The following is a 13,192-nucleotide window of genomic DNA, read 5'->3' as shown; positions in this document are numbered from 1 at the left end:
CTCCCCCCACAACCCTAGTCCTGCCCCTGCCCCTGTCCCTGCCCATGGATCTGCCCCTGCCCTACCCTTGCCCCTGGCCAATTCCCTTTCCCCCCTGTCCCAGGCCCTAGCCCTGGCCCTGCCCCTTGCCAAAACCCAGCCCCAAAACCTGCCCATGTCCCTGCGTCTGCCCCTGCCCCTGACCTTGGCACTGCCCCTGGCCCTGCCACAGCCCCTATCAAGGCTCTGGCCCTGCCCCTTCCCAGCCCCTGACCCTGGCCCTGCCCCTTCCCCTGGCACTGCCAAGCCCCTGCCACTGCCCCTGCCCCTGTCGCAGTTCATGGCCCTGTCTCTGCCCCTGCCCCCATCCCAGACCCTGCCCCTGGCCTTGCCACAGGTCCTGCCCCTGGTGCTGCCATTGCCCTTTTCCTTGACCCAGTTTGTGGCCCTGTCCCTGCCCATATCCAGCCCCTGTCCGTGACCCTGGCCCAGCCCCTGACCCAGCCCCTGACCCAGTCCCTGGTCCTATCCCTGCCCCTGCACCAACCCCTGGAACTGCCCCTGCCCCTGCCTTTGCCCTGCCCCTGCCTCTGCCGCTGCCCCAGTCCCTGACCCTGGCCCGCCCCTGCCCCTGCCTGTGTCACTACCCCAGCCCCTGTTATTGACCCTGGCCCTGCCCCAGTCCCTGGCCCTGCCCCGGCCACTGCCCTGACCCTGCCCCTAACCCAGCCCCTACCCCAGCCCTTAGTCCTGCCCCTGTCCCTGCCCCTGACTGTGGACCTGCCCCTGCCCTTGCCCCAACCCCTGGTCCTGCCTCTGACCTGCCTGTGCCCCTGCCCTTGCCCTAGCACCTGGCCCTACTCCTGCCCCTGCAACTGCCCCATTCTATACCCTGCCCCTGGCCTTACCCCTGGCCCTGCCACAGCCCCTACCAAGGTCCTGCTCCTGCCCCTGTCTCAGCCCCTAACCCTGGCCTTGCCTGTGGCCCTGCCTGAGCCCCTGCCCCTGTGCCCGCCCTTGGTCCTGCCCTTGCCCCTTCCCCTGACACTGCCCCTGCCCCTGTCCCAGTTCGTGGCCCTGTCCCAGCCCCTGGCCCTGCCCCTGCCCCTTCCCAGGCCCCTGGCTCTACCCCTGGCATTGCCCAGGCCCCTGGCTCTGCCCCTGGAACTGCCCCAGCCCCTGGCCAAGTCCCTGCCCCTGTCCCAACCCCTCTCCCTGCTCCTGCCCCTGTCCCAGCCCCTGGACTTGACCCTGCCCCTGGCCATGCCCCAGGCCTGGTCCTGCCCCTGCTCCTGCCCCTTACCCTTAACCTGACCCTGTGCCTGGCCCTGCCCATGCCCCTGCCCCAGACCCTGCTCAAATCCCTGGTCCTGTCCCTACCCCTGTCCCAACCCCTGACTCTGACCCTGACCCTGCCCTGCCCCTGACTCTGGCCCTGCCCCTGGCTCTGCCCCTGTCCCTGCTCCTGCCCTGCCCCTGCCATGCTCCTGTCCCTGCCCCAGCCATTGTTCCTGCCCCTGTCTCCATCCCAGTCCCTGACCCTGCCCCAGCCCCTGCCTCAGCCCTGTTCAAAAAAATCTAATTAGTTAGACAGAGCCTATTATAAAGGTATAGACTAAGCTCAACCAAGCATCAAAGAAGTGCTTCTGCACAAATCCATTCAACATGAAAACCCTAAGCAAGAGAGACAAATGACCTTCAGAATAAATTCATCAAACAGTTTTTAAAATCTAAACAACTGTAAAAAATTACAAGCCCCAACAAGAAACAGGAATATATGGCACAGAGAAAGGAACAAACCAAAAATTCAGCTGAGATATAAGAATTGAAAAAACTCATTAATCATGTCCAAAGAAATCTAAGCCAATTCAAGGAGATGAAGTAAAGTGTGGCAAAAGAGATAAAGGATCTAAAGAAGATAATGATTGAGCATAAAGAATAATTCAAAAGCATGTACAAAATAATAGAACATATGGAAATAAAAGGCACATTGGAAGAGATGAAGAAAAGATAGAGATATACAATAGGAGATTTGAAGGGGCATAAGAAAGGATCACAGAAATGGAGGATAGTGCATACAAAATCTTACAGGGAAAAAACAGATCAGAAAAGAATGGAAAATATGGTGTAGGGTCTCAAGGAATTGAATGGCTACGTGAAACATGTAAGTATATGTCATGGATGTACCATAAGTAAAAGAGAGGAGAAAGGGTACAAGTAGAATATTAGAGGAAATAATGGTTGAACACTTACTAACTCTTATGAAAGACATCAATATACAGTTTCAAGAAATATAACATACTCCTGACAGGATAAATCTGAATACACCTACTCCAAGACACTAATCACAATGTCAAATACCAAATTAAAGAGAGAATTCTGAAAGCAGCAAGAGCAAGTGATTAATAACTTATGTAGTAGCTACAATAAGATGAAGTTCTTATTTCTTATCAGAAGCTATAAAGGTGAAATGGCCATAGGACGATATATTTAAGACATTGGAAGAGAAAAACTGCAGCCTATAATTCTTTATCTGGAAAAAAAGTCATTGTAAAATGAAGGAGAGTTTAAAATATTCTCAGACAAACATAAGCTGGGATCTGGGAGAGACTATTTACAAGGAACATGCTCTGCCACAGGTAGTACAAGGAGTACTACAGGCTGAAAGGAAAAGACGGGAGAAAGAAGTTTGAAAAAGAATGGAGGAAAGAAGAATGCCAGTATGTGTAACTAAAGAGGTAAAAAATGAGAAACACTCAGACAGGAAATATAAAAGCACAAAGTTAAAATGGTTGAGAAATGTATTGCCTTTACAATGGAGGTTAATGCATTAAACTCCTCAATCAAAAGACACAGACAGAGGAAATGGATTAAAAATATGTGATCCATCTATGTGTATGTCCCTCTACAAGAGACTCACTTTAGGCTAGTTGTCAAAAATAGGTTCAAAGTGAAATGTTGGGAAAGTTATTCCATGCAAACGGTAACCAAAAAGATCAGGAGTAGTAAACTAAATGAGATCAAGTAGAATTCAAAAGCAAAAATTTTAAGAGCCAAGGACAACACTATATATAATTAAGGAGGGAATCGACAAAAAAGTAATAATCATCATGAACATTTATGCATCTAAGAAGGTTGTGCCAATATATGAGCCAGCAACTGGCAACACACTACAGAGAAACAGACATTTCTAGATTGCTTTAACGAGACTGCCATCATCAACAGGTAAAATGTCTAGATAGAGGATCTACAGGGACATAGATAACTTGAATAATAAGATCAATGAACCAGACATAACAGATAGATACAGATAAATACACCCCACGACAGGAGGATATACATTCCTCTCAACTGCATATGGATCACTCCAGGATAGACCATATGATGGGACAAAATCAGGTTCTCAACAAATTGAAAAAATTTGAAAATATACAAAGCATTTTCTAGAACCATAATGGAATGAAGCTGCAAACCAGTCACAGCAGAAGGACTGGTATATTCACAAATACTTGCAGGTCAAACATCATACTCTTAATCAGTAGGTCAAAGAAGAAATTACTAGAGAAATCAGTACATATCTCAAGATGAAAGCAAATGAGAATGCAACATATAAAAACTATGGGATGCAGCAAAGGCAAGGATGAGCGAGAAATTTATTGGCTAAACACCAACATTATAAAAGAGGAAAGAGCTAACATAGAATAACAAACTGTATATTTGGAGGAACTAGAAAAGGAACATTAAACTCAGCTGACAGTGAACCTAAGGAAAAGAAATAACAAAGATTAGAGCAGAAATAAATTAAATTGAACATTTCAAAAAGGGGACTATCAACAAATGCACAAGTTGGTTCTTTGAGAAGAGCAATAAAAGTGACACGCTCTGAGACAGACACACAAAGAAAAACAGATAGAAAATGCAAATAAAGAAAATCAGAACTGAGAGGTGGGACAGTACTACTGATAACACACGCAAAAAAACTATCAGTAGAGGATAATATGAGCAACTCTAGGCCAAGAAACTAGGCTGCTTAGAGTAAATGAACAACCTATGATGATTTAGGGACCAGAGGGATTCAGGATGATTTTATGAATCATTGTGAGAAAAGGTAATGATAATCTTTCTCAAACTTTTCCACAAAATTGAAGAGGAGGGAATACTCCCTAAGTTATTCTAGTAAGCTAACACCACTCTAATACAGACATCAGACCAAGAGATTATGCAGAAAATTATAGATGAACCACAGATGCTTAGAGAGAGAAATGCCCTGGAGATGCTAAGAGAAAACCCAAAGGACACAGCTACTGGATTTAGAAGCTGAAAGCAATGGAACTGGGAGCAAGGAGTAGCAAATGCTAACTGTGGGCTTTACAAGGTGTTTCAGATGCCAGCAGCCTTTTCTCAGAGTACAGGTATCATCCAGTTGATGCCTTCACTGGGACATTTTCATGGACTTAGAACTCTAAACTCATAACTTAATAAATTCCCCCTGGAAAGCAAATTCCTTCCTGGGAGATTGCATTCTGGCAGGTTTAGCAAGCTGAAACAGTGTTCAATGTATTGTTTGTCCTATAACATATAGAAATATATGGTTACTATGATTTCCAATAATAGAAGAAAAGAGTGAGTGGGACAAAGTCTGTAAGAGCTAAGGAAATTACATCAGATGGTAAATTATGAAATATAACAAGGTACTTTTCATTTTTTTCACACAGTTAGATGTATTATGAATAACAATATCATGGTAAGAGAAAAATAAGGATAGAATTATATAGGAATAATGTTCTCATATGCATCTGGAATTAAACTAGTAAAAATATTAAACTGATTCAGATAAGTTTATACACACATTTATGTAAAACATTAGCATGATCAAAAAATATAATAAGGCAATCATCAAATAAAAATGCTATGATAGGAAATATTTATTAAATGCAAAATAAATCAGCAAAGAAGGAACAGAGAGACCACAGAGACATGAGGTATATAAGAAATTAAATAATAAAACGAAGATGAACACCCAATTAAAATATACATTATATGAAAATCACATAAATAACTCACAATAAAAGAAAACTATAGAACTGAATACCTTACAACTGTGGATGCAATCTCCAATGCAAAATACTAGCATACTGAATCCTGCAACATAGAAAAATTATGTGGCCTAACTACATGAGTTTGATGTCAGATTTGCAATGATGTTTTGACCCCTAAATATCAATCATTATGTCTTATCAATAGAATAAAAACCATTATGACATGATCATATCAAACATGCATTAAGTATCTGACAAAAACCAACACCCTTCCACAACAGGTGTACTCACAAACTCGGAATAGAAGGGAATTTTCTCATTCTAATCATGGTCATCCTTCAAACACCCATGTCGAATATCACACTTAATGGTGAAAGGACTAAATGATCTCCTTCAAAGATCAGGAGCAAGACAAGATGTTCGCTCTCTCCACTTACATTTAAGATTGTACTGGAGCTTTTCATCAGAAAACTTAGGCAACAAAAAGAATTAAATGCCAGGCAGACCAGAAAGGAGAACGTTTATTCTATTCAGAGATGACATGATTTTGTATGAAGAAAATCCTAAAGAATCCCCTACAAACTACTATACCTAATGACTTCAAAAAGGTGCAAGACATAAGATCAATCTAAAAAATTCAGTTCTATTTCCTTATATATGCAATGAACAATCCAAACATGAAATCAAGAAAAAGATTCTATTCAGTCACATCAAAAAAGATAAATTTCTTAGGAATAGATTTAACTACATAATTGTAAATTTTGCTTTCAGGAAATTAAAAACTGATGAAATGATGTAGATGATCAAAATAAATGAAAAAATCCTATGTTTATGATTCAGAACACCAGATATTAAGATCACAATAATCCCTCATTCAATCTAAAGATTCAATGAAATTCCTATCAGACTCTGAGCAAACTTTTTCTGAGAAATGATCAATAAGACTTGACACTCACATACAAAAGAACGTTGGGTCCTTATTTGCACAACATTTAAAACAACTCAAATGGATAAATACTGCAATATAAAAAAATTATTAAAATTTTAGAATAAAAGTGAGGTAAAAATTCATGACCTTGGATTTTCCAAAACCATCAGAAGAATGATAAACAATAGAAAATATATAAAATTGGGCTTCATCAAAAATTAAATCTTTTCTGTTTCAAAGGACAACATCAAGAAAGGGAAAAGAGAACTTAATGAATGGGAGAAAATATTTGCAAATCATATACCTGATAAGGAGTTTTGACTACAATATGAAACGACCATATACAACTCAATATAAAGATAACAAACATTATTTAAATGTTGCAGAGGATTTCAATAGACAGTTCTCTAAAGATTACACCCAAATATACAAAGCTGCATGAAAATATGCTCCATGTTAGTCATCTTGGATATCAAAATCAAAATCACACTGTGATACTACTTCATAGATACTAGCATGGCTAGAATCAAAGATTCAGGATTTTCACAATAATATTCCTGGGATATCAGTGTTAAAAGATGAGCAACTATACATGTCACACAGTCCCATTCTCCACTGGATGCCTAGTAGGGAAGTGTCCCTTTGTAAAGTGACCAGACATTCATGTATTCCACAAATGGATACTGGGTACCTATTATGGGAAGGAACTTTCTTACTTTCTAGAACTGCAATGATGAAGTAATCCTCCTATTTTCCATTAATTTGATACAATACTTTCAGAGTCTAGATATTTGAAAATGACCATCTTCCATGATCCACGAGGAAAGCAAGGATAGAAGCTGTATTTGGGCATTCTGAATCATTCAAGAAGGAAAATCACATTGACTGGACTAACTAAGCAAACTGTCACCTAAATCATAATACTAACAGCCAGCGTTCATATGGTGATCAGCATTCATACTCTTGATCAGCTGCACACTTGTTCCATACTAATGACAATATTGAGATGGATAGAGTATAATGTCTTTTACAGAAGAGTACAGCTCTTTTCAATACCATGTATCTCCAAATCAGGGTGAACAAAGGGAGAGGAGAAGTGGAAAGGGAAGACTTGTAGTCAGAAGTAACAGCCTGTGTTAAGACTCTGGTACAGAGATACCTGAGGGGGTTCAGACAGGATATTGTGTTATTACAGTTGAAGAGTAAAGATTCAATCAGAGTCAGATGAGAAGTTTGGGGGAAATAGATATCCCATCACATTTAGTTATTAAGCACTGCATGTCCATCTCTTCGGAGATTATAACTTCTTTGAGAACAGAGAAGAGTTTAAATTCATTTTTATTATATATTCTGACCCACAATCCCTTGCCAACTGCTACTTCAACTGCTGCTGTTTTTCTTGTTTCTGTGTTTAGATTCAAACTGGCCCATGGAACTCAGCTATGTCAGTGATGATGTCACACAAGGGTTACTGGAAGTCTTGGTGCTCACTCATATCCCAACTGCTCTTCTGGGAGGTTGGTGATCTGAGATCTCCCTGTGGGAGAGCGACTTTGACTATAGACTGGCAGATAATTAGGACTAAATCCAAGGCCCCAATTCAGGAGAGGCTGGAACAGCTCCTCCAACTGGGAGGTGTGATAAAACCTTTCAGAAACTCCTCTTTTAAGTTCACATTCACCCAGACAAGATGATGCAGCAGTCTGCAAGGAAGAGACCTTTCTCTGAAACCTTAGGTAAGAATGGAAGGAAAACTGTCTCTGACTGATGGTCAGTGGGCCATGAGGCAGTTTATTTTCCTGCCTAGATTTCCCCTAATTTCCCTGGAATTTGATTTATCTTGGGCCAGAGAAAAGATGTGTATTGGAAAGGAGGCAATAACTCACCAAGGTTTTCACTGAGAACAGAATTCTTTCATGTGGTAGACCATTAACAAAATTGTGTAATACGAATGAATAATAATGAAATAAATGAGTAAACAAACAAAATAATTAAGTGGCATCTCAGGGATTTCTATAATAGTTTCAAAAAAGTTGCTCACTTTTCAGTTTTGAAACCTAACTTCTTCACGTAGATGAAAAGGAAGGAAGGGGGCAACTGAGTCAGAAGGATGCGGGCAAGGGGAACAAGGTGGCCTTTTGAAGATTTTTACTTCACCGTTATTACATATTGGGTATGAGAGTCACAGCATATTTTGAAGAATCTTGAAAAGAAAGCAAATGTTTAGGGAGTTCTGTGAGTGGGTAGTGTGATGGAGCCAGTATCACATATTCACCCCAGGTGTCCTAGTCCTGTGAGCTCTGCTCCTCTCAGGCAGATGAGTTGTGCAGGCCCCTCCCTCCTTAGCTCCAAGGAAATCCACCCTGTTTGTCTCCTGCCTGCTACTTTCCAAGGACCTAACACCATGTAAAGGCATAGCCTCACTTCATGATCATGGTTTTAATTCTTACTTTACTCAAACTGAGCTGCTACTGTAATTCATTCCCCCAAGCCAATTTCCTTTGCCCACCCTACCCCTCCTCTGCTTCTCTCATCTGCTCCGTCCCCTAGTGCAGCCTACCTTCCTGTTACCTTCTCCATCTCTGCCTGCCTCTAACATCCTCATGCATTTCAGTCACCCCTCTCTATCCAAAGACTCTGAATGGATTTTCACACTTCATTCAACCCTGATATCAAGAACTCTTGGCTCCATCTTTTTTTTTCATTGTGAATAATCTGATCTTATTCTGAAATATACAGAAAACTTTAAGCTGATGATTACATACTCCCAGATAATTTTCTTTGAGGTTGCTGCATCATGACCATCTGAGATATATAGAATCATGACTTTAAGACATGGAGAACTGTGTTCTGGATACATTATTTGATCCTGAAAGAGATGACTTAATAAGGATATGTTAATGGAAGTTTTATTCAGGGAAAACACCTTTTACATGGAATTATTGCTTAGTGAAAATGATAAAAATGAGAGGTATAATGGTACGAAGTAAAACAATTTATTCAAATTCCTTTCTTTAAACATGATTTCCTTTATATAAGCTTTCCCTGAAAAGAATTTGAAATCAGATTTTAAAAAAAAGGTTACCATTACTTCTATTTCACTATTCACCCTCCAAATTACTAAGATTATTTTCACAGAATACTTCTTTTAGAGAAGTAACATAAAATGAGGAAAGTTCAGGCACATGGGGTAATTTCTACATTCCAAAGCAGAAATCAATTGGAATTTAAAAATCAAAAATAAAAGAAAAATTTTAAAGGATGAATCTACAACTGAAAACATAGAACCCCAATATGTATTAGTACTTCTGAAGAGTAAAAATGTTTGTGATAAGGTGATATCTTAATTAATATAATGCGCACAGGACATGAAGTTGCCCACATAGTGTCTCCAAAGTAAAAGGAGCCCTGTGAAAGGAGAAAGAACTGACAAGATTCAGTAGTGTCAGGGAAGGTCTGGATGGAGAAGTCTCAAGTGATCTCTGAGATAAAAGCCTGAGCTCACTGCTGTCCACCCACGATTCAAACAGGTCATTAAAATAACTCTGTTTTCAGATGTTGTGACCGGAGAGGAGAGTGCCAAGCAGCCTACGACACAGAGATCAGAAAGTCCAGACTCCAGGCCCAGTAAGATCCCAAGGGTGTCTGAGAGCTCTTCTTCCTCGACTTCGACTGAGAAGACCTCAGATTCAGCAGACTCCCAGTCCGGGTCTCCTGCTGGGCAGCAATGGGTCAGGTGTGCCTATTTCACCAGAGTGCACACAGTAAAGGGTGTAGCTGTTGAGTGGCAAACCGGAAGCACATTCTCACCCGTGGGAAAAGCACCCCAGGTCTTTGAGGCTGAGCTCTCTGAAGAGAGCACCATCGGCTCTCTCCCAAGTCCAACCAACACCAGGTCCCTGCTCAGCTCCCCGGAGCCCTTCCAGGAGCAGCCTGACATACCCACCCCCGAGCCTGTTGTCCATCTGGAGGAGGAGAGGGCCCGGGCTGCAACCCCAGAAGGGCTAGTCACCACCGAGCTCGGGTTCCGCTGTGTAGCCTGTTGCCGGGTGTTCCCGAACAGGGGGGCGCTCCTGGCGCATGCAGAGCACGGCGTCAAAGAGGGATTCAGCTGCCGCGTCTTCTATGAAGAGATGCTGGAGAGGCAGCGGCCCCACTCAGAAAGGCGCCCTCATCGGCGGTGTCTCCAGATGGCCTACCGTTGCATGAAGGCCAATGTGAGAAGGAAAATAAAAGTAAAGGAAAAAGTCTGTCGCCGCTTACAGGAGAAGTTGGAGGAACAGAAACAAGATCTGCGGCAATTGCAGCAGGAGTTGCTGAGGCTGCGGAGCCACGAGGCGCAGCAGAAGAAAATGAGAGCAGCGCACCCTCAAGGGCAGAGGGGGAAGCGCTTAAAGACACCATAAAACACACTGACATGGACAGGGAAGGGGGTTTGGGCTGGGAAATGTGGGATTTTCTGTTGAAACTTCCCTTTAGGTTCCTTCAACCCATCTCCTCTTTAAGAAGCTCCCCTCCTTCCATTGTAACACCTCTACCCCACCCCAGTGTCATGGGCAGTACCACCCTAGAAGGAACTGGACTGTAACAGCCTCAGAACAGCTGACATCAGTTCAGGCTCAGAGTCCCACCCAGGCCAGGAGAAGACAGACGCCTCATCTGGATAGTGAGTTTTACAAGGCTCTGCACGTGAGCCACACGGTAAGTTAGGAAGGAGGTTATGGGGTATTGTTGGAACACGGGAGGCTGAAATGGGTCATAGCCTAGGTGACTCCAGGGGAAACGTGTTTCTGAAGGATGCTATAACAGATTTTTAATGCAGAAGGAAGAGGAGCAGTGCCAGACTGTGGGGGATCCTGCCTGCCTGGAAACAATCTACCAACATTCAGGCAGTGAAAAGAAGGAGGGCCCTGGCACAGGACAGGAGGACATCATGAAAAAGAGTGAGTTCATGATATCCCAGTAGTTACCTCACAGAGAGAATCTGAATTGGGGTTTAGCATGTATTGCTTCCTCTTGATTTGAGTGTAAGCAGCAGCTGGTATAGAAAAATTCCACTGGGTGTTATATTTTCTAAATAAGTGTAGAACCAGTAGCTCATGGATAACTGCTGCAAAGATGTCCTTGACTATATACAAACACTTTTCAATTTTCTTTTAAGTAGATTTTACTCTGTGGTTTTATTAATATCTTTGACCTTTGTTGGCTTTTATTTTTTCTCTTCTATAACTCAACTATCCTGAGATCCTTCCCTGGAACAACCTGAGCTGAGAGTAAATGCATAAAAGAGAGCACAAAATCTCCAAAACCTGGACAGGACAACATACTAGACAATCACATATGAGGAAGAGATGGGAAATTCAGAACCAGATTCATTAATGAGGAAAAAGGTCTAGTCACATGCACAGCATCAAGTCCCTGGGCCTGGAAGTCTTGAAGGTGACAGAGGCATTTCCACCTACTTCAGAGATGAGACCCAGAGTGACATGGGGAAGCCTTCAGAGACACTGGAAGGGGATAAGGGCCTGTCACATAACATTTACAGTGTGTCCTATTTTTATATCTCAGAGAGACAGTGATGGCTCCAGTGAGCAGAGTGAAGTTGGGGCTATGAGATGACATCTATCCATACACCACAATCAAATAAAACAAAAGCCAATGAAGCACTGATGTCTGCAGTTGGAGACGGGCAGAGGATGGCTCATGACTTCCAACAACCTGAAGACTTTTGGCTAAAATATTCTTTTTCCTTGATAGCTGCATCTTCTCAGTTAACTTCCTCTATGGTAAGTCTGGTGAAAAAGGCTACAGTATCCAAGAGTGAGTTTTCAACTGGAGCAATGGGGTGGAAGGTGTTAGCACCACAGGAGAGTAAGAATCCTGTGGAGGCCCATATGTTCCCTAGTGAATTGTCCACTGTGTCCAGCTGCTTCCTTATCTCTAGACATAAACACGCAATATGTACTTCAAGAATAAGTCAATTAACACTCAGAATTGTTTCCTGTCATTTCTAGATATGAGATCAGAAGAGGTCACTGACTCCAAATAGGAAGTAGGAGATCACTGGGTCTGGACTTTTATGTACTTTGTGGACATGCTTTTCTTCCAATCATTAACATCTTGGTACACCATGTTATAGTATGTTTTTGTTGCCTATTTAGAAAATAACAAACAAAATTTGTTAATACATTTTAACATATATAGGTATTTAACTTACAGACTGCATTGTCACATTACAAGAATTGTAAACTTTTATAAAGAAATAAGCAGAGCCATGCCCTCATGTAAATTGTACCTCCTCCATCAAGATGTGCAATTTTAACAACACACATGTATTGTTTCATGCTTTATTCCTTTTGGAACTTATATATAGGTACAGATACACATGTTCATCTCTGTTTGCTTTTAGGGAATACAGGCCACACTCTCCCCACTTGCTATCTGTCGTTTAACAATTAATCATGGTTCCCTGTAATTCAGTACATATGGCACCCACAATATCATTTCAATTGTTTAATTTTTAAATTCTTATTAATACATGTGTTATATAAATGGTAACTATTACGGTACACTTCACACATGTTCATAAATAACTCTACTGGGGATCACATGTCCGAGTTCTTTATGTCCCGTGTTTTCTGCCTGCTCTGACTCTCTACTCCCTGTACTTGTCCCACAAATGAACCCAAGGTAATTTACAATAAATATCTACTAAATAGTCTACCTTATAGTTCATGCCTAAATAATCATACCCACATATCCAAATCTATCTATCTACTCTATTTTGCACACATGTATATGTATGCATGTCTTTAAATATATTATTTGTATTCTTTCAACCAAATGGGCTCATTTTATGTATGCTACTGTGCAACTTGCATTTCTCCCAATACAATACTTGACATTTTTCTTTCTCAACTGCTATTGCTCCCTTTCATTATGATGGCTGCCTAATATATGCTACGGTTTTACCATATATTATTCTATATATTACCATCAAAGGGAAGTAATTTTCTTTCTCTTTTTCTGTCATTATTGACTTTAAAGCTGCCAATATTTTTTCTGTACATTTCTCTCTTTGAAATAATTTCAAATGGTGAGATTTGCAGTTCAGTATATTTTAGAATTTTGTAGCTATCACTAAGTTGCTTTCTGTAAAATCATGTAATAATGTTCTTCTTTGACAATGCAAGTGCATATGCTTTTCCACACAACCCAGCATATAACAGCTATATTAGTTTCCTAA

General features: G+C 41.6%; 1 protein-coding gene across 1 annotated transcript; it reads left to right on the top strand.

Moving 5' to 3' along the window:
• Positions 1 to 7,404: 7,404 nt before the first annotated feature.
• LOC143651830 (uncharacterized) lies at positions 7,405 to 12,273 on the top strand. The gene is made up of 5 exons (XM_077122650.1): positions 7,405 to 7,682; positions 9,502 to 10,647; positions 10,769 to 11,385; positions 11,515 to 11,732; positions 11,961 to 12,273. Exons 1-2 carry the CDS (start codon positions 7,637 to 7,639, stop codon positions 10,350 to 10,352), a joined length of 897 nt encoding a protein of 298 aa, XP_076978765.1. The 5' UTR covers positions 7,405 to 7,636; the 3' UTR covers positions 10,353 to 10,647; positions 10,769 to 11,385; positions 11,515 to 11,732; positions 11,961 to 12,273.
• The last annotated feature ends 919 nt before the right edge of the window (positions 12,274 to 13,192 follow it).

Source organism: Tamandua tetradactyla, chromosome 12 (genome assembly GCF_023851605.1).
Source record: "Tamandua tetradactyla isolate mTamTet1 chromosome 12, mTamTet1.pri, whole genome shotgun sequence".
NCBI classification, from domain to species: Eukaryota; Metazoa; Chordata; class Mammalia; order Pilosa; family Myrmecophagidae; genus Tamandua; species Tamandua tetradactyla.
This window is presented reverse-complemented; position numbering and strand designations above follow the sequence as displayed.